The 22394-nt window shown below is 40.8% G+C and overlaps 1 protein-coding gene across 8 annotated transcripts in view; it reads left to right on the forward strand.

The window, feature by feature from the left end:
• Window positions 1–14528, forward strand: part of arhgap28 (Rho GTPase activating protein 28) — a 232433-nt gene extending 217905 nt beyond the window's left edge. For all 8 annotated transcript variants that reach the window (XM_063058816.1, XM_063058851.1, XM_063058805.1 and 5 more), the window contains 3 exons: window positions 814–938; window positions 5491–5555; window positions 6828–14528. In XM_063058816.1, the coding sequence (XP_062914886.1) occupies window positions 814–938; window positions 5491–5555; window positions 6828–6919 (282 nt within the window). In that variant the 3' untranslated portion in view covers window positions 6920–14528. The remainder of the gene's footprint in view (window positions 1–813; window positions 939–5490; window positions 5556–6827) is intronic.
• The last annotated feature ends 7866 nt before the right edge of the window (window positions 14529–22394 follow it).

Genomic DNA, 22394 nt, shown 5'->3' on the forward strand with positions numbered 1-22394 from the left:
CAAATCACAACATTCTGAATGAGAAAATACTTCCTAATTTCTCCTTTAGATCTTTTTATGGTTATTTTACATCTATAATCTCGGTTAATCCCCTCATGTGCGAGACAAAACAGTAATTTATTCAAACTCATTCTTATTTTGGAGATCACTTTTGGCCTCCTCAAGGAGAAAAATCTTATTTTTCTCATCTTTTTGGCATAATCAAGGTTTCTTAACTCAAAGCTCCTCATAAAACCCTTCCTTACTCTAACTCTTCTCTAGACCATTGCACTTTTCCTGAAATGCAGACCAAAATGGCATTCTGGATAATAATAGGAAGCAATGCAAAATTGTTCATTTGCTGCTGCTTTGCTATGGTGTGTCAGTGATGCTTTAAGCAACAAGCCTTCCCATCACAGGGTGGGCCCATCATCAGGTGGAGGTTGATGCTCATCGTTTCCTGTCTCATCTGCGTACCTCAGCCTGGGTTCTCTGACAGCTCTCTCTAATGACTCCAGCAGCCTTGACTTATCTTCCCCAGACTGGGTTGTTTTGGATAAGATTCTCCCCAGCTGCCTGTCAGGATGCTGATTATATTGAGATCCTGTTTAGTCTTGTTGATGTCAGGTCTTTGGCTTTCCTCTACACCGCAGATTTAGTATTAACTCTACTTACATATTCATATTAATGCTACACAGGCACTGTAATGGTGAAGTAAATATAACCAGAATTGAAATATGGTGGTTTCCATAAGGGAGACAGTATAAACAAGAATTACTTATTAGAATACATTCCAACGTGTGAGATTAAATGTAATATTCTCTTTCTCTCCAGCTGGACATACCAGAGGGAGTTATTCGCGTTTACGCCACAAAGCTCTCAAAGGTTTCCATGGCCATTCAGCTGGACAGTGAGACCAAAGCAAGTGATATTTTGGCTAGGTTTCACTGTGAAAACAGGTGAGTTCCTGGAGGAAAAGAAATTCTTCCAAATCATAACAACATGTTGATTGAGAAAATATCTTCTCATCTCTCCTTTCTCACTTTTCCCGTTAACTTTAAATGAAAACTGCAGATTTTGGAAACCTGAAATAAAACCTTAAAAAAACACTCAGCAAGTCAGGCGCCATCTGTGGAATGATAAACATAATTAACATTTCAAGTCCAAGACCTTACATGAGAACAGTGACTTTAAATTTATGATCTCTGGTTATTTTCTCTGCAGTCAAAGGGAATAATATTGTACCAAAACCTGCCTATCTCTTTGGCCTTTCTCAATCAAGGAATATAAGAAAGAAGGAAAATGAACATGATTGCAAATAAAATTGTGGTAATTTAACATAATTAGCAGTAGGGTAAGTTAGTTTCTCAGTTTAAGTAATATCAAAGGAGAAATAAAAATATTTCTCAGCAGTTTAGGCGTAGCATTGAGAAAGAAACTGAATGGAGATTTCAGGTTGATCACTGATTATCAGAACTTTAAAAGATTAGAAAACAAAGAGTGGTGCAGTTTAGTGGAGCCACTAACTTGTAGCGTCTGTTTCAGTCCTCACCCTTGAAGCTGTCTGTACGGACGTTCACTCTGAGTTTTCTTTCACATTACAAAGCTGTGCAGTTTGGTAGGTTAACAGTCACTGTAAATCTCCCCTTTTGTGTAGACATGTATATAATCTGGGGGTAGTTGCTAACCAAGTGAGCAGAATAGAAAATGTTGAATGAAATCACAGTAGATCCAACTTCTCCTCGGCTCATATTTCTGCCTTATTCACCTAAACCTTGATTGCCCTACCGATTTAGAGGGGAAAAAAAATCTATTGATCTTGGCTTTTTATATATTCAAGGATATAGCCTTCACAGCTCTCTGGGTTAGAGAAAGAAAGCATGCACAAAATGCTGGAGGAACTCAGCAGGTCATACAACATCTATGGAAATAAAAGGACAGTTGACATTTTGGGCTGAGACCCTTCTTCAGGACAGAGAAGTAAGTGAAAATATTGTATAGGAAAGAAGTGATTAGGCAAAGTGGCATTCATGAGTAGGGCAAAATTACTGGCATGGTTAGAGCATTGGCTGATTGGCAGCGAGTGGGAATAAAAGGATCCTTTTCTGGTTGGCTGCCAGTGACTAGTGGTGTTCCACAGGGGTCGGCGTAGTGACCGCTTTTTATGCTGTATATAAATAATTGGATGATAAAATAGGTGGCTTTATTACCAAGTTTGCAGATGACATGAAGATTGGTGGAGGGGCAGGTAGTGTTGAGGAAACAAGTAGGCTGCAGAAGGACTTGGACAGATTAGGAGAATGGGCAAGAGAGTGGCAAATGAAATACAATGGTAGCAAATGCATGGTCATGCACTTTGGTAGTAGAAATAAATGTGCAGACTATTTTCTAAATGGGGCGAAAATCCAAAAATCTAAGATGCAAAGGGACTTGGGAGTCCTTGTGCAGAACATCCTGAAGCTTAACTTACAGGTTGAGTTGGTGGTGAGGAAGGCAAATGCAATGTTAGCATTCATTTTTTTAAAAGAGGTTTAGAATACTAGAGCGAGGATGTGATGCTGAGGCTTTATAAGGCACTGGGGAGGCCTCACCTTGGATATTATGAAGAGTTTTGGAGTCCTCATCTAAGAGAAGATGTGCTGGCACTGGAAAGGGTTCAGAGGAAGTTCACAAGGATGATTCCGGGAATAAAAGGGTTATCATACGAGGAACGTTTAACAGCTCTGGGTCTGTACTCGCTGGAGTTCAGAAGGATGATGGGGGGGGGGCGGGGGTGAGGGTGAGGGAGATCTCATTGAAACCTTTTGAATGTTGAAAGACCAAGACAGAGTAGATGTGGAAAGGATGTTTTCCATGGTGGGGGAGTGTAGGAAAAGAGGGCACAGCCTCAGGATAGAAGGACGTCCATTTATAACAGAGATGTGGAGAAATTTCTTTAGCCAGAGGGTGGTGAATTTGTGGAATTTATTACACAGGCAGCTATGGAGCCCAGGTCACTGGGTGTATTTAAGGCAGAGTTTGATAGGTTCTTGACTGGCCATAGCATCAAAGGTTACGGGGGAAAGGCTGGGGAGTGGGGCTGGAGGAGAAAGAATCAGCCATGATCGAATGGTTGCACAGGCTCAATGGGCCAAGTGGCCTAATTCTCCTGCTATGTCTTATGGTCTTACGGTCATGAAATAAAATTGTGGTAGAATATTTTGGAAACGTGAGGGTAAAGATCAATTGGCCTGTTGTATTACACTTGATGTTGATGGAGGAGCAATGCAGCAGCAGAGTACCCATGTTCCAAATAGAAGGATGGAGCCTAAAGGTGGTTGCTCATTTTCCTGTGTGCCTGTGACAGCTTCTTTTCTTATAGTGTCGTAGGTTCTTGTACATTTATCTCGATGGGTCTGGCTTTAATATCCCACCTATTAGTCAAGAGCTCCAAGAACACAGCAATCTATGTAAACCACAGCAAGGTGCTAGCTGAAGTCACACACTGAATTCTGGAACAGGGCCTGATTCAGACACCAGAGCACTGCCAAGTATGTCAAGCTGACGTTATGCCTCCTTTGGCAATACTACAAAATAAAGTTGTAATTCAGAGTGAATGAGGAACGCCTATTCGTAAATCATAAACAATAGAAGTAATGTTTACCTTATATTATTTTGCTCCCTTCTCTCAGGTGGTTTACAGAAAACTTTTTCTCAAGCAGCCCTCACCTTTGCATAAAAAATTGTAGCATGCAAATTAGTAAGTAACCATCAGTTACAGATATGGGTGGAGAAAAGGCAGGTGGAATTAATCCAAACAATTGTTGCACTCTGTGAGGTCAAATGTGAAGGAAATTGTACAGTTAGTAACAAGGCACTTCACAGCATTGATGTGCAGAAGCATCTTTGGGTCAAAATCACAACTCCCTGAAAATGACTATGCAAGCTCTATAGGGTGCATGCTTACCTTCATTAAACAGAGCCTTGAGTATAAGAGGAAGTTGTTCTGCCGCCAGATTAACTTTGGGTAGTCTGCATTTAGCATTGTATGCAATTTTTCTGGTTGCCCCATTGAAGTATGTGAAGGCTTTGGAAGGATGTAGAGAAGGTTTACTAAAATGCTGTCTGGATTAGAGGATGTAAACTACAAGGAAAGGTTGGGCATACTTACGTTGTTTTCTAAGGAGAATCAGAGGCTGAAGGGAGACCCGTAAGAAGTTTATAAATTTATGAGAGACCTAGATAGGGTAGACAGTCAGAATCTTTTTGTGCCCCGGGTAGAAATGTCAAGCACTAGAGGACATGCATTTAAGGTGAGGGGAAAAGTTTAAACGAGATGTGTGGGGTAAGTTTTATTTATTCAGATGTTGGTAAACATCTGGAACGAACTGCCAGGGACAATGGAGTAGCAGATACAATGGTGCTGCAGGGAATGAAGGGATAAGGATCATGTGAGGCGGAAGACACCTAGTTTAATTTGCATCATGTTTGGTGCAGACATTATGAGCTGAGGAGCCTGTTCTTGTGCTGTACTCTTCTATTATTGATGTAATTAAACAATTATACAGAGAGAAATGAATGTTCTGCATTAAATTTCATGTCAGTTTAATATTCTAAAGAAACCCAACGCCATGAAAGGCAGTGAGACACATCTATATATAAAAATATAAATATAAATGGATTGTCCACTGACATCTTTTACAAATCTACTGACTCCCTCAATTATCTTGAGTTTACCTCTTCCCACCCTGTCATTTGTAAAAATGTTATTTCCTTCTGTCGGTTCATACGTCTCTATTGCATCTGTTCTCAGGATGAGACTTTCTATTCTGGAATATTTGATATGTCCTCTTTTTTTTTAAACAACGGGCTTTCCCTTCCACTTCCCCATTGATACTGTCCTCACTTCATGTCTTCCTTTTCCCACACATCTGTCCACACCCGTCCTCCCACTATCATAACAAGGATAGGGCTCCCATTGTCCTTAGTTACCACCCCATGAGCTTCTGTATTTAGGACATCACTCTCTGTAACTTCTGCCATCTCCAACAGGGTCCTACCACTAAGCACATCTTTCCCTCCCCTCCACTTTCTGGGGAGATCACTCTCTACATGACTCTCTTGTTCACCTGTCCCTCCCTGTTGATATCTCTTCTGGCACTTATCTCTGCAAACTGGACAAATGCTACACCTGCCCTTAAATTTGCTCCCTTACCACAATTCAGGGCTCTAAAATGTCCCTCCAGCTGAGGTGATATTTCAGCTGCGTGTCTGTCAGGGTCATTTGTCGTATCTGGTGCTTCAGAGCGACCCCTACATCAGTGTGGGGATTGCTTCATCGAGCACCTTTGCTCTGTCTACTGCAGAAGACAGGATCTGCCCCATTATTCTGGTTTTGGCTCCTTCCTTCCGGTCTTAGACTGAAATACCAACTGTTTATTTCCCTCCGTAGATGCTGCCTGACTTGCTGAGTTTCTCCAGCATTTTGTCTGTGTTGATATTCCAAATTAAATGTTTATTCTCCCTTCACAGCACAAATTCCACAGTGCCTCTCAATGGACAGAGCAATTATTTGTTCGAAATTGGTGGAAATATAGGTAGGATTTTTTAAAGTATTAAAATCTATGAGAGATGAATTAGTATTATTGTCATATCTACCTTTGATCCACAAAATATTGATAAAAATAATATGTTAAACATGGCTTCTGCTTGGAAAGTTGACTTATGTCAAGAACAGAGAGCAAGGATTTACAAGGATTCTGTCAAGGCTGGAAATCTTTAGTTCTGCGGAGGGATGGGTTAGGTTGCAGTTATTTTCCTTGCATTGAATGAGACTGGGGGGGAGATTTAATTGAGATACATTAAATTATGAGAGGGCTAGCAATATGTACCAGAAAGACCAATAATATGGGGACCTGTATATAAATTAATTGATAGAAGAATTTCAAGGCAATCTTTGGCACTAATTGAGTAAAGTGGGATTGGGGTGTGGGGTGGGGAAGTCAGGAACTCACTGCTTGAAATGTTGGTTGAAGTGGAGACCCTCAACATATTTATGTAGAATTACAGACTAAGAGTTAATAAGTGGAATTATTATTAACAGGTGATTTTAAAAAAATCTGGCATATAAATTTTCTAAGTTATAAATCGCTTTCAATTTTGATGATTCAGTGGCCTCAGGAAATTTTCCTCCTGTTTAGTGAATAAAGTAATTATTGGTTATGATTCCCTTTCCACTAAATCAGCTGCTTTTGGGTTTGATTAACACCGAATTGATTGATCCCATGGGATTGGTAGTGGAAAAAGGGCCAGACAATTTCCTTTTTGTAAACCTTGGCCGTGGGTGTACTGGGGAGTTGGATTTTTTTATTCAATCATTGGATCTGAGCATTGTTGACAAAGCCAACATTTGTTGCACATTCCTTACTGCCCCTGAACAAGACACAGTCACAAACCCCTGCAAACCCAATGGTGAAGGCATTAGGTATTGATGTGGAAGTTTTGGCACAACTGAGCAGCTTTAGAGGATCACTTCCGAGAGAGGACAATTAAGAGTCAAACGCATTGCTCTGGATCAGGACACATCGACCAGACCTGCACGTCAGACCAGGGCTCTCTGCAATCCATCCAAGGAGGCAGACAAAGTAGCTCATTAAAATAATCATGAGCTGAGAGTAGAAATGAAAAAAATCTATGATAATGGTTCTATTTTCACTGGGGTACTTAAACATGCATTAGGTCTAATACCTGACTGTATTGTATGGAAGTTGAACCACCAGGTTGGAATGTGTGGCACCATTCCAGCAACTTCATTTCTTTACGCGGCCATTTGAATTTCATTATTTACAATGTGTTTTTCCTCTTTGCAGGAGAGCGCTGCCTGGACCTCAACACATACATTCTAGACTTGTACCATTTAAATCCCAATGCAACTTGGGTCATTAAACCCAGAACACTGTAAGGTTATTTGCTGAAGAGTGAAGGAGCATTGAAGAATCCTGAAGCAGCAGAGTGGTGAATTTAACTGTTGGGATTTCCGAGAACAATGGTGGTTTATAATGGAGCCTTTGCATCTTAAGGCTTTCAGCTGTTGTTACTGGTACAGATTCTGCATTGGAAGGTGATCATTTTGGTAGTCACCATCTTACTCATCTGATTAAGGCATTTCATGCAGCTGCATTGTCATTCAGTTGGGTATTCAGAGCACCAACAAGACTCCCATCATCTGGACGCTTCCTCAAGCACCTCAGCATGTTGGAATCAGTCGAATGTTTGTGCGTGACCTAAAATGAACAACTTGCAGTAACTCATCTGGGGGTGTTTATGAAACAAGTCGGCATGCCAGACAGAAACATTAAGGATATGGTCTGGAAGGAATGTGCATTTTAAACAATTGCAGCATTTAAGCAGACTACACATTCGGAATGAGCCACAGGCATAACCAATCATGTTTTACTTTGCTTTTTTTTAGGGTGGGGAGGGTGGTAGTATAGGGAAGTAATGATTGTGCCGTCAAAGTTCATGGACACAGAATGGAGAGCAGCCAAAGAATCAACAAGGATATATTTTTTTCTACAAAATCTATTCCGAAGTGAATGGAAACTGTGCCAAATTCCGTAGATCTGATAAGACGGGAAGTTGTTACATAAAGAGGATGATAGCTGCACCTGCACAAAAACGGAATTCCTGTTGGCACATGACCCTGAGCTGAGTTACAAATCAGCCTGGAATTTTGTTTTGCAATAAACTAAATGCCAGACTTTCAAACATGGTTCTCATGGAGCCTGTGTATATACAGAGAGATGAGTTGTGGACACAGCAAGCAAACAAGGCCTCAGACCCTCTGGAAATAAAACCCTGTTATGCTTTTTTTAAAAATCTGTAGGAAGCTGATTTTCAAGATGGAGGAAGACATCACTGTGTAACCTAATCTCTATTGGGCAGTGCCTGTTGACTGTGTGCTATTGGTACTTTGGCTGGAATTTGATATCTCCTGAGGAACTAGTCTCCTGTGATATTGTGTGCTATTAGCAGAAAGTGAGGCAATATGTGAAGATAACTCATTGGCCTACTCTGTGATTGAGTACCTCTGGTCATCTTCATACATCCTGAGCTAATGAGTACGGAGCTGGGTCACAGGTCAGCCACTGGCTCATAGACCGGTTTGACAGAATCGAAGGGCTGAATGATCACCTCCTGTTCAGATATTAGTCTGCAGTTAAGCTCATTAGATTGTTCTGGTGCTTTAACATAACTGCTGGATCACTTCAACACTGCTGTGCTGTTCAGAGAGCCCATCTGTACATGAAAGTTGCTGGCAGATTCTTGGGGTCTTTCTCTGACTTGCGAAAATTGAGCACATTTTTTGGTTGGGTGGGGGTGGGGGGAGTCGGGTATATTTGACTTCCACTAATTTCTCAGCCTCCTAGAAAAAATGTAGTTTGCTTTTTTAAAAATTCAGTTATGCAAGAGTTTTCTTAGCCTATTCTTCATTGGATAGTGCTTATTAATGACTTAATCATGTTAGCAGCAAGTAATCCTATTCCTCTCGGGTGCGGTGGAAGAAATCCTATCAGTTACATGTACCACAGTAAAACCATTAACTATGCTGTACAACTGACTAAACTTCCTGTTTACATAGAGTGTATATATGTACAACTAGGAGGAATACGTAGAGAGGGTCATTTTGGTCTTTGTCAGTGTTAATGGTTCACGAGAGCTTACTCCCACAGTGGCTCATTTAACCCTTTCCACGTGGTCTTCTGCTTGATCTGTGCAATGCACTTTCATTTGTTTCTTTAAGCAGAGTGCATGATGTAATCGTATTTAGAGCAGCATACTCACATTACAGGTCATTTGTTGAAACTGCTTTTGGGAGAGTGCAAATTGGGGATTCTGGTGCACATAACACACGTTCCATTCACTTTAATATCATCACCAGATCTGGTTGACTTTTTAAGGTGTTATTATATTACAGCCATGAAATCCAGACATTACCTGTTTAAGGATCTGGAATCCTGGATGATCAAACAGCACAAAAATAAACCTTTTGACCCATTGAGTCCCCTCTGACCATTTTACACTTATTCCATTTTATTCTCCCCACACTCTAATTAATTGCCCTCAGATTCTATTCTATCATTCATGACACACATGTAGCTATTTAGAATGACTAATTAACCACCAGTCTGCATGGTTTTGGGCGTGGGTGAAAGCCAGAGGGCCTGGAAGGAACCCATGCATTCACAGGGGGAATGTGCAAACTCCACACAAACAGCACCTGAGGTCAGGATTAAACTCTCACTGAAGCTTGACACGGCACTTCTACCAGGTGTTCTACTGTACACCATCTTTCTTCACCCCCCCCCCCCCAAATTACAATGTTTTATGCTGTCTTAACTTGAGAAAAAAACTTGAGAAATAGGACATTTGGTGGGTGGACTTTCCTAACAGAGGCCATCATCTGCAGCCCTTTGTTGCCTCCACCTACTAACCCCAGGATTCTGCTGTGATTTCCACCCTACTCTCCTGTATCTACCTATCATCCCACCTCTCCTGGATCCACTTATTGCTTGCTAGCTCAAGCTTCACCCTTCCTTCACCTTTTTATACTGGCTAAATCCCATCTGTCTTTAGGTCCAGATGGAGGGTTGCATCCTGAAACATTGACCGTCCCTTTTAACACCACAGGTGCTTCCTGACCTGCCAAGTTCCTCTGACATCTTATTTGCTGCTCCAGATTGTAGCCTTTGTCTTCTCTTCATTCTCTATCTTTAATACGTACTTTTGAGACTGGGAGTATTGGCTATCTATTCTGAGTAAACATGTCAATTTCTTTTTGCACTTTCTTTCTCTTTCCTGTTGAGAAGCAACACAGTTAGTTATGAGGTGAAAATGAACTGCATGCATTATAACTCTAAAAATCTCACGTGTTGCTTAAGGCACTCAGTTCCTTGAGCGACAATCAGTGACTGATCTCTCATCGAGATGATTGCTTCTTTGCCATTTGTGGTTATGATTCGACTTGGAAAACCAAAGTTTAACGAGATTCAGACAGTGCTGCAAAATGGAAGGTCTGTTCCTTGGGATACTTTGGAAAATAATTTCAATGCTGATTAAGGGGGAAGTAAACATACAGGAGTCACAATGTTAAAGGAATGTTTTTAGTCTTCGGAATGAAATCTTAGAGTTTAATCAGTAATATTAAAGAGTTCAATTCTCTATCTAGACTGTGAACAGTGTTACTAGAAAGGAAAATAAAACACATAGAGCTTCATAGCATAACGGAATGCCAGTGGATTAGCATGTATTGATCTATTCCGGCCTCCTAGATAGCTGTTTTAAATGAGTTTGGGTGATTACAGCCTTGCCACTCACAATACGGCTTGTTCAACGCGAACCCACCCTTCAGTCAGCGGTTAGCAGTGCTCTGAAATGCCATTTCTTTATGACTCTTCTTTGACTGTTGTAAAAACAGTGGTCATAAGTATTTCAGAGATGTTGGGCTAGGATCCACTGATAGGTCAGAGTAGCATTAGAGATTGACAGTGCCATACCTCGCATTGGTTTCCTTTGAGGTCTCTTGGTGCCTGGAATGAAAATGGTTCCCATCTCACCAGTTGAGAAGAAGGACCATCCAAAAACTAATGAAGTGAAAAGGTCGAGTGAATGGGGGAAAATTCTCCTTGTTAACAGATCTGGATAAGTTTGTCCAGAGAACATTTTGCTAACACTCCAATTTACCTGCCTCCAGAAGGTTTAATTATGACTTTAATTTTTAACACTACCGTAAGAGTTTATAAAAACCCTCATTAGTAATAACTCCACTGCCAGAAGTGCAGTGGAAACTATAGTGTATTTATAACCATTTGTTTTTGTGTTTGAGAACAATTTCCACTTTTATATGTTTATTGTCGATGCAATTTTTATAACATTGTGTTTTCTGAAATGTCTGTGCAAAGCTACCTCTGTTTATTCACATATTTACTGATTCCCGACAGAGTTGGGATAAATTGAGAGGGCTCTGGGGGGGAACAGGGTCCTTCATGTTTATCACACGATCCTACAAAGTGACCCCCAGTGACCTGCAAATAATCCGCTTGTGTAGAGGCATGAAGCCTCACTATCTTTCCACCCTTTATTGTACCAGCAAAGATGGCAGCTAGAGTAGGGGTACATATGGGTCTAGAAGGCCTGCTTGTTTTTAAATCAGAACAACTGGTTACCATCAAAATTATAACATGGCTCTTTGCCATCATGAAGGTATGAGAATCTCCTCTGCTGCATTTAAGAATATAACTTTCAATGTACCTGTAGCTCCTAAAAACATTGAGGCTTGAATGCATGGCTCTAGACTAATCAAACCTGGACTGACCTCCAAAATTAGAGTTTAATTTACACTTTTTGCTCTTATCTAATCATAACTTCCCATGTTGTTTGTTTCTTACTGCTGATTTCTGGAACCATGAAATGTTAATATGTGGCAGAAGCTCAGTATTCAGCAACTTCATTACCTGGATGGTAATCTGGCAGTATTGGCCCACCCAACTTTAGTTTCATTGAATTGAGATGCCTCTACACAGGCAGTGGTTCCATTCTGCTAGCTTAACTTCCGGATGGAAGATGAGTGATCAAACTTGGGCCCCATTGCTTCACCAATGTGTTGTATTGCCAACTGGCGCTGGGAGAACAAGGATTGTTTTGTGTTTGTAAGGATGAGGCACCCTCACCTGGTCGTTCCATACATTTCAAAGAATCACGTAGTCATCTGGAACAGAAACAGTCCAAATTCATTACCCAGCACATTGCCCATAGCATTATATGGTTTAATGGTTCAAGTGTTTGTCTAAATTCCTGAATATTGTAAATGTCACAGCTTCCGTCTCTCCCTCAGCCAGTCTGCAGCCACACATTCTCTCTCAGATCCTCTTTAAACCTTGTTGAGCCACTGCACCCTGGAATTAGACACCAGTGCTATATGGAAAAGTTTCTTAATATCTACCCTATATATGCCTGTCATAATATTGAATAAATCAGTCATGTTTGCTCTTTTTCCATGGGGGGGTGGGGGGAAGGTCTATCAAAATTCACACAACTGAAATACACCATCCTAGGTAATATCTTGGTTAATTGTCTCTCTATCCTGTCTGATGCAATCATCTCCTCTTATGGTGTGGTGACCAGAATGGCATACAATACTCCAGCAGTGGCCTAACCAAGGTTTTATATCATTATACTTTAACCTCCCTGCATTTAAGTTTGATGCTCCATTTAAGGAAGGCAGGTATCCTGTCCTGTTATGATTTCTCACAATTACTTCAGTGGAATCCCTTGATCAGGAGACCTTTATTGGAAATTCTTCCTTCAGTTTTCACACCAAATCAGGAAGATACACAATAAAGATTTTCCAACAACATATGCCTGGACGGCTGTTTTCCATGCTAATATAAATACTCAATTGGATGCAGTTTTTTTTTCTGGAGGATCATGCACAATTCACAAGGAGCTCTACAAGCAGCAGATAGAGGAGATTTTAATACCATCTGCTCTGTTTGAACCTGGTAGCTGAGGTGAAAAATCAACTTCAACTCATTCAATACAGTTCTCATGAAACCTGTGATTTTTAAGAGGCTGTCATCTTTGAAAGTCCAATCAAGATTTTTGGATGGAAAACTCTGGCTTGCAAGCCATATATTCTGACTGACATTGAATCTTTTAATGAATTAGCCCATGAAACATAGAGAGAATCATCACCTTGAAATATAAATTATTTCTGTTTGACTTTTTTAGAAAATTCTGTTATTCATGTATGTACCAATGTTTCTTGATATGTGATCTGATTGTACAATGGATGATACTGACAGTAGATCAATGCTACATGATGAGTGATGATGTATAAATTGGTAGGTGTTATCCTGTAGAACCACTTGTAATTCATGGGGTAGCCTTTGATTCATCTGAGATGATGATCTGAGCAGAATATCCTGTGTGTGTATTCCTGTTCAGTGAGTGTATGGAAGTAGAACACCACAAGTATGCAATGGTGCTTTTAAGCTGTGTCCATAATAAACCAATCATCAATGGAAGGAATGGTGAGCTTCTGAATACTACTGATAAGGCACAGAAGCATTATGAATGTGTACAAATGTATATTGTACTTTACCAAGTTCACGTTACATACCAATAAAATTATGAAAACATTTTTATACTTTCCAAAATGTAACTCAGTTTTAGTATAAGTACATTTTGAATATGTATATAATTGTTTGGAAATCGTAGGTTTGGATTTTAATAATAATAGTACACCTTGCAATCATATTTGCATTGTTGTTGAAGTGATTATATTTGGATGCACTTAAGGGGAAGCAAGTCAAGTAAATGGGGCAATAAAGAATAAAAAGGCCATGATAGTAAAGTTTCATGAAGATGAATTGGGTTTAAAAACTGGTTATGCTATTAATTCTGTGTAAAATACCTTGCCTATTTATGAGACATTCAGATTGTCTGAATTTCTCAGATTCCATACGCTAAATCTCTTTATAGCTATGTAGCTTTATGTTTGCATCTAGTCTGTACCTGGCCCGAGTATTTGCATTCCCCCTTATAATTCCCTCTTTAACTTATTCTCAACTCCCCTCAGATTCTACTGCTCATCTGCGCTCCAAGGACAGTTTGCAGTTGCCAGTCAACCTGCCAACCTGTGTGTTTTTTGGGGTCTGAGAGGTAATCCTCAGGGTCATGGAGAGAACTTGGTCACGTGGTGCTGAGAGGCTGCAGCTCTATTAGCTGCACAACCCCATTAACAGTGGTGATAATGGAGAGTATTGCACAGAGACCTGGATCAAAATGGTAAGTCTCTGACTTTATCCATCAACCATAACCCATCCTTAAGCAGGAAAAGGCACCTTTTGCTACTTTGGCTCAGTGATGAAGTATTCCATTGTCATTGGTGTCATTAATGTCCCTTCTATTGTTTTGGAATCCTTAGATTTAAACTGCCCATCCTTTTCTCCTGACCTTTGGGATTAGAACTGGTTTATTATTGTCTCCATGTACGGTAAAAAGCTTGTCTTGCATACCGTCCATACAGATCAAATCATTACACAGTACATTAAGGTAACAATAACAATGCAGAATAAAGTGCATAAAACTTCTGAAAAAGTACAGTGCATGTAAATGATGAAGTACAAATGATAGCGATGTAGATAGGCCTAGGCCTCAGGCTGCGGTGTCGCCTGTTTGCAGCCACCCAGAGGGAGGCATCGGAGTTGGGCACTCCACTGGAGTGCCAGAGGTGGTGTGGTGCAGGGTCTATGCTGGAGTCGAAACTGCCCCCTAATGTTAGCTCAGCAGAAGACAAGCTTCATTGTGTTCCACTGCAGACTGCTTCTACATTCATGGACTCTGGGACTTGGACTATATTTTTTTTGTCTAAATATATTTTACTGCTATCTTACATGTGCCTTGTCCTGTGTATGACTGTTGGTACTGTGTTTTCCACCTGGCCCCGGAGTAATGCTGTATTCATGGATATTTATGTATGGCTGAATGACAATTAAACTTAAACTTGACCTGGAACTATGTGGTTGGACAAAGATAAGCTATTGTGATGTTCATTCCTATGAACATGAAGCTCCAAGCTCTCTCAACCTCAACAACATTGATGCAGACAGGGGCATGTACACTGCTCTTGCTGAAGTCAATGACCATTATCTTTACAAATATTTAAGTCAACTGGCATTTGAATATTCTGTCATGTTCTCCATTTATATTTTTCGTGAACACAATGGGAGTTATCTCCCATGTTATGCAATAGAAAGGAAGGATATTAGCCTGGAGGATGTGGAATCGATATGGGTAGAGCTGCATAACACTATGGGGCAGAAAACGCTGGTGGGAGTTGTGTACAGGCCACCTAACAATAGTAGTGAGGTTGGGGATGGCAGTAAACAGGAAATTAGAAGTGCGTGCAATAAAGGAACAGCAGTTATAATGGGTGACTTCACTCTACATATAGATTGGGTGAACCGAATTGGTAAGGGTGCTGAGGAAGAGGATTTCTTGGAATGTATGTGGGATGGTTTTCTGAACCAACATGTCGAGGAACCAACTAGAGAGCAAGCCATTCTAGGCTGGGTATTGATCAATGCGGAAGGGATAGTTAGCAATCTTGTGGTGTGAGGCCCCTTGGATATGAGTGACCATAATATGGTGGAATTCTTCATTAAGATGGAGAGTGACATAGTTAATTCAGAAACAAAGGTTCTGAACTTAAAGAAGGGTAACTTTGAAGGTATGAGACGTGAATTAGCTAAGATAGACTGGCAAATGACACTTAAAGGGTTGACGGTGGATATGCAATGGCAAGCATTTAAAGATCGCATGGATGAACTACAACAATTGTTCATCCCAGTTTGGCAAAAGAATAAACCAGGGAAGGTAGTGCACCTATGGCTGACAAGGGAAATTAGGGATAGTATCAATTCCGAAGAAGAAATGTACAAATTAGCCAGAAAAAGCAGCACACCTGAGGACTAGGAGAAATTCAGAGTCCAGCAGAGGAGGATAAAGGGCTTAATTAGGAAAGGGAAAAAGGATTATGAGAGAAAGCTAGCAGGGAACATAAAAACTGACTCTAAAAGCTTTTATAGATATGTGAAAAGAAAAAGATTGGTTAATACAAATGTAGGTCCCTTACAGTCAGAAACAGGTGAATTGATCATGGGGAACAAGGACATGGCAGACCAATTGAATAGGAGGACATAAATAATTTTCCGGAAATAGTAGGGGACCGAGGGTCTAGTGAGATGGAGGAACTGAGGGAAATACATGTTAGTAGGGAAGTGGTGTTAGGTAAATTGAAGGGATTAAAGGCAGATAAATCCCCAGGGCCAGATGGTCTGCATTCCAGAGTGCTTAAGGAAGTAGCCCAAGAAATAGTGGATGCATTAGTGATAATTTTTCAGAACGCTTTATATTCTGGATTAGTTCCTGAGGATTGGAGGGTGGCTAATGTAACCCCGCTTTTTAAAAAAGGATGGAGAGAGAAACGGGGGAATTATAGACCCGTTAGCCTTAACATCGGTGGTGGGGAAAATGCTAGAGTCAGTTATCAAAGATGTGATAACAGCACATTTGGAAAGCGGTGAAATCATCGGACAAAGTCAGCATGGATTTGTGAAAGGAAAATCATGCCTGACGAATCTTATAGAATTTTTTGAGGATGTAACTAGCAGAGTGGATAAGAGAGAACCAGTGGATGTGGTATATTTGGATTTTCAAAAGGCTTTTGACAAGCTCCCACACAGGAGATTAGTGTGCAAACTTAAAGCACGCGGTATTGGGGGTATGGTATTGATGTGGATAGAGAATTGGTTGGCAGACAGGAAGCAAAGAGTGGGAATAAACGGGACCTTTTCAGAATGGCAGGCAGTGACTAGTGGGGTACCGCAAGGCTCAGTGCTGGGACCCCAGTTGTTTACAATATATACTAATGACTTAGATGAGGGAATTAAATGTAGCATCTCCAAGTTTGCGGATGACACGAAGCTGGGCGGCAGTGTTAGCGGTGAGGAGGATGCTAAGAGGATGCAGGGTGACTTGGATAGGTTAGGTGAGTGGGTAAATTCATGGCAAGTGCAATTTAATGTGAATAAATGTGAGGTTATCCACCTTGGTGGCAAGAACAGGAAAACAGATTATTATCTGAATCGTGGCAGATTAGGAAAACGGGAGGCGCTACGAGACCTGGGTGTCATTATACACCAGTCATTGAAAGTGGGCATGCAGGTACAGCAGGCGGTGAAAAAGGCGAATGGTATGCTGGCATTTATAGCAAGAAGATTCGAGTACAGGAGCAGGGAGGTACTGCTGCAGTTGTACAAGGCCTTGGTGAGACCACACCTGGAGTATTGTGTGCAGTTTTGGTCCCCTAATCTGAGGAAAGACATTTTTGCCTTAGAGGGAGTACAAAGAAGGTTCACCAGATTGATTCCTGGGATGGCAGGACTTTCATATGATGAAAGACTGGATTGACTAGGCTTATACTCACTGGAATTTAGAAGACTGATGGGGGATCTTATTGAAACGTATAAAATCCTAAAGGGATTGGACAGGCTAGATGCAGGAAAATTGTTCCCGATGTTGGGGAAGTCCAGAACGAGGGGTCACAGTTTGAGGATAAAGGGGAAGCCTTTTAGGACCGAGATGAGGAAAAACTTCTTCACACAGAGAGTGGTGAATCTGTGGAATTCTCTGCCACAGGAAACAGTTGAGGCCAGTTCATTGGCTATATTTAAGAGGGAGTTAGATATGGCCCTTGTGGCTAAGGGGATCGGGGGTATGGAGAGAAGGCAGGTACAGGATTCTGAGTTGGATGATCAGCCATGATCATACTGAATGGCGGTGCAGGCTTGAAGGGCTGAATGGCCTACTCCTGCACCTATCATGAAAAGGGATAATAATCTTCGCTAGTGCAACCAAGATAAGCATTATTTGGGGATTTATGATAATCCTAAACTTCTACGCCTGGTCAAATGGCACCAGTATTACTAAATGCAAAGCCTTGGAGGTATACATGATAGAAACATACTCTTTGTACCACTGAGTCAATGCTGATAATTGAGTACCTATCAATACAAATTCCATTTTTCTAGTACTTGGTCCATAGCATTCTATGCCCTGGTGATTCAAGTGCTCATCTAGATAGTTAAGTATTGCATGTCTGCCTCCAACAGCCCCTTAGAAAGATTTCTACGAGTCTTCGAGTGATGAATGTATTTCTCAAATCCTCTCTAAGCTTTCTACCCTTTACCTTAATCCCATACATGCTAATGATTTACATTGTCTGCAATTAACAAGTTTCCTACTATATGTACCCTTTATCATTTTGTACAACTTTAGCAAGTCTCTTCTCAGCCTTCCTGCATTCCATGGAAAACAAACCCAACATCCCTCTCAAATGAAATACTGAATCTCAGACAATCTTGGCTTGCATGCTGTTTACACTGCTGAATAAGACTTCCTTTTTGACTGACATCTTTTTGTGATTTGAATCCTTCTTAGCAAGCAATAGCAGTAACCAGGTTGACAGTTCAAACAATGTAGTAGCTTCTAAAGTAATTCACAGAAAGGTTAATAAACAGACAAAGAGTTGATTTTCTTCAAAAGTCCGAGCTGAACTTCCAAAATAGGAATTACTTTTCTGAAGAGGGGTAGCTATCACATTCTTACTGGTTGCTTTAAATTTGTGGTTTGTGTTGTGGCTTCCTCAGGACCATAATTGCTATTTATTTCTGTAAACACTTCGAAATTACCTCATATCTTGAGAAGCTGGCTCTGAAATTGAGTCTTTTTATTCATGCAATGAGAGTTTAAACAATTTGACTCTCAACCATCCAGTGGAATGGACAGCCAGCACTGGAAATGAGGTTACAAGGCAGCTTGCTGCCACACTATTCAAGTTTGCTATAAATCATTCCATTTGGGGTATGCTTCCTTTTGTTGGATTCAACTAGAGTTGTGTAATACAGTGCAGATGTGGATGTTTTGCATCAACAAGCCTTGAAAGAGAGTCTGGAAATTTTAAGTTTGTTTTTGACAGAGTAGTTTTGTGTCATGGAAAAAGTCTTCCATTTTCTTTGCCAGTCCCTCAGGATCACTTCATACCCCAATCCCCCAGACTGATTTGCCTCATGGCTCAGTATAGCCTTGAGCGAACAGTTTTGTTTCTACCAGTCAGCTATATATGTGTTTCCCTTAGACACCACATGACCAAACTAAAATGTAAGTGTTGGTAAAATTTTCCCACCCCCCCCCGCAGAAAGTGAATGGCATTCATTGCATGTGGATATTTACTCAAAACAACCTAACACTTACTTTGCATTGTGCTAAATGATTCCTCTATGCCTCCTCTCTCATTTTAATTTCCTTCCTCATTTGGCTTCATTTCCAAAGCAGTCTCAAGTGATGACAAAAAGATTGTTTCAACGGCAAATCCTTTCTTAAAGCAGATAGCCCTATTTCACATATTTGTAGGTAATTCAATTTGTAGACATTTTTACAACTTGGGTGGTCAATCCTGCCCAATGTATCAGTGACACCAGCCTACCCAGCACCAAGGACGTAGATACAGAAAGGTGCTGGGAAAAGGCCAGCAGTGTCATTAAGGATCCCACCCATCCTGCTCATGTACCGTTAAGCAGGAGGCTATGTAGCATCCACACTAGGACCACCAGACTCAGAAACAGTTACTATCCCCAAGTAGGAAGACTAACCAACACCTCCACCCACTAATCCACTCACCCCACCACAACTATGCTACCATTTTCTGTCAGCCACCTTATGTCACTTTATGGATGTACAGTCAATGTATATATGCTATCTTATGTATTTATAGTTATTGTGTTTTTTTATTGGGTTATTTTATCTGGTAGTGTTTCTTTTTTGTGTTGCATTTGATCCAACTGACATTGAACAAGCTTGAATCTTGAATCTAAAACCCATGTATCAGCTATAGTACAAAACTGAAGCATTTCAGTGTCTTGGACTGGAGATTTCTGATTCCAGATATCCAAGATCACATAGTACGATATTGCTGGAGTTTTTATTTAATTAACGAGAAGGTATAAAATTTCCATTGGTATTAAATAAGATGGTATGACAGGAATGCAAGAGATTAGATATCTTGTTTAAAGTGGTGTGGAGTCAGCTTCATTTTACTAACCTCATGAGCTATCAAAACTTGATTAGCATCCCAGGCTCCAGTGTCAGGGTTAGTCATGCCTATCAGATTAACCAGCTGCTTATTTAAAAGAACATAAACCCTCTATTTCAAAAGGAATCCTCATGTTGTTGTCCAGTTTCTTCCTCTCTGGGTAGCCCAACAACTGAAAGTCTAAACAGAACGCCCCAGTTTTGCGATAATCTGCCCTGTAGCATTTTTGTGATTGGCATTTAACATTGTACAAGTGTTAAATAATATTACCTCACCTTCATCTGTTTTTACTCAGCTGTACAGATGATTCTCTTGAAGCAGAAATAAAGCATATTCATACAAGTTGTTTACAGATGGGAGTAGAGGTTGTTTGGTGCTCTTACAACAGGGCTCTGCATACCCTGTTCAAGTGGATTAGCTGCTGTTCAAACAAGTGTGGCTTGTTCCAATTGATATGGGCTACCTAATTTGTGTCGAGAAATTGTGATCTTACACTTTGGATTCCAGCTCAAGCTGGGAAACAAAAGCAATTATACTTTATAGCAGATTCATAGCGATGCAGGTGAAAGGGAATGAAGTCATATAACATAACACTATGATTTAAAATGGAACTCCCAGTATTCTTGTAAAATTTAGATCAAACCTGTCAATATTCAGCCAGCCTCTTGTACCTTCACGATGTTATTTGGCAATATTTGGGAAATTTGCTTACAACACCCACTGGATAGAACATAGAACAGTATAGCACAAGAAAAGGCCCTTCAGCCGAAACAATCAGTAACCAAATGGCCAATTAAACTGATCTCTTCTGCCTACAGAATGTCCATATCCTTCCAGTTTCTTTACATTCATGTCCTTATCTAAATTACTCCTAAAACCCCCTTATCTTTCTGCCTCTACCACCACCTCGGCAACATATTCCTGACACCCACAACTCTTTTTTGGAAAAAAATTGCCCCACATCTCTTGAAATTACCTCCCTCACCCTAAATGCCCTCTTAGACATTTCAACGCTGCTGTCTGTCAATGCCTGTCATAATCTTATCTACCCTCAGTCTCAGCTGCTCCAGTGAAAACTATAGGTTAATTAATTAACACATTAAAGTTGCTGGTGAACGCAGCAGGCCAGGCAGCATCTCTAGGAAGAGGTACAGTCAATGTTTTGGGCCGAGACCCTTCGTCAGGACTAACTGAAGGAAGAGCTAGTAAGATATTTGAAAGGGGGAGGGGGAGATCTGAAATGATAGGATAAGACAGGGTGGGGAGGGGGGATGGAGCCAAGAGCTGGTCAGGTGATTGGCAAAAGGGATATGAGAGGATCATGGGACAGGAGGCCCAGGGAGGAAGAAAAGGGGGAGGAGGGGAAAAAGCCCAGAGGATGGGCAAGGGGTATAGTGTGTGTTGCTTGAAATTCCAGCATCTGCAGATTTCCTCGTGTTTGCAGTTAATTAATTGCTTTAAGTTCATAAAAAGAAATGTTTTGAGGGTTAAGTTCTTATATTACTCTTAATTTCTATTCCTTAGGAAAACCTTTTGGATATTTCAGGCTTTTTAATGGAAAAAAAAGTCAATTTTAAGATCATCAAGATTGAGACCAAATGTATCAAGTATTTTTATTGGGCTTCCTTACATGAGAGGAGGAAACTTTTTCTGGCTCAGTCACTGAGAAGGAAAGAAAGGTCTATTTCCTTACTTTGTGTGTGAAAGTAACTTTTGAATCAGGAGTAGATTTTTAACTCTTGGGGCACATACCTGCATGGTAAACAAGGTGAAAATGATGTATAGCTGTGCAATCAGAGTGCTGCAGCCATATTCTCTCTGGTACTCCATATTGGTTTCACCCTCACTGTCCATTTATTGTTCAGCTTGATGACTGAATGACTGGCAGGGTCTGTTCAGAGGGCCGTTATGTGTCCGTTACTACAGATCTTGAATCAGTCACACTGGGAAATTAAAATAAAATGTCTATTTTTCAGGGTCTCAGCTTCATTGGAAAGGCCACATTTTATTGCCCATCTACACTGGTCTTGTAAGTACCAGCACGCTACTTTCTTCAGTTACTGAAGGCCTTTAGCAAAGGCCCTTGTGAACACAAAAAAGGCAGTATACACTCAGTGCCACTTTGTTAGGTGTAAAGTAATATTTATTAATGTTAATATACATTAATATAAATATCTAATTAGCCAAGGTTCCTTAACGTTGTTATAGCTGGGGTGGTAATGGGGATAAGCTCCCACTATCTATTAAATGCTCCCAGTGGCATGCATCTCAAATAGCCTCTGATAACCAGCCAAGTCCAGCTCCTGACCTTCACCTGTGGCTTAGCTACTAGGCCCGGCAGAACTACTTCTACTGACAGAAGGAGCAAAGATGGGTTACTGGTGCCTTAAGACCAGTCGCTTTGAGCAGATGGGGCTCATCAACTGTGGTTGTCAGCTCATCTCAGATAAGGAAAACTCTGATCCCAAACCTCCAACTGCCTTGCGGCTATACCCACGCATGGGGAGGACCTTGGGAGTAAACCTCAAGGAGATATCCGGAGCTGGAGACCCTAAGGCTGTCCTACCTTGAGCTCAATGCTGATCGGCAACTCCAGCAATGCCACTGGTGTCAAACTGTATTGGTCTCTGCCGTTCCATCATCAGCTGTGTGGAGAGGGGGAGCCTGCTGCATGGGCAACAGCTTGCTCTCCACATTGTACTGTCCTGGCTTGCATATCATG

This window comes from Mobula hypostoma, chromosome 1 (assembly GCF_963921235.1).
Source record: "Mobula hypostoma chromosome 1, sMobHyp1.1, whole genome shotgun sequence".
Taxonomy (NCBI): Eukaryota; Metazoa; Chordata; class Chondrichthyes; order Myliobatiformes; family Myliobatidae; genus Mobula; species Mobula hypostoma.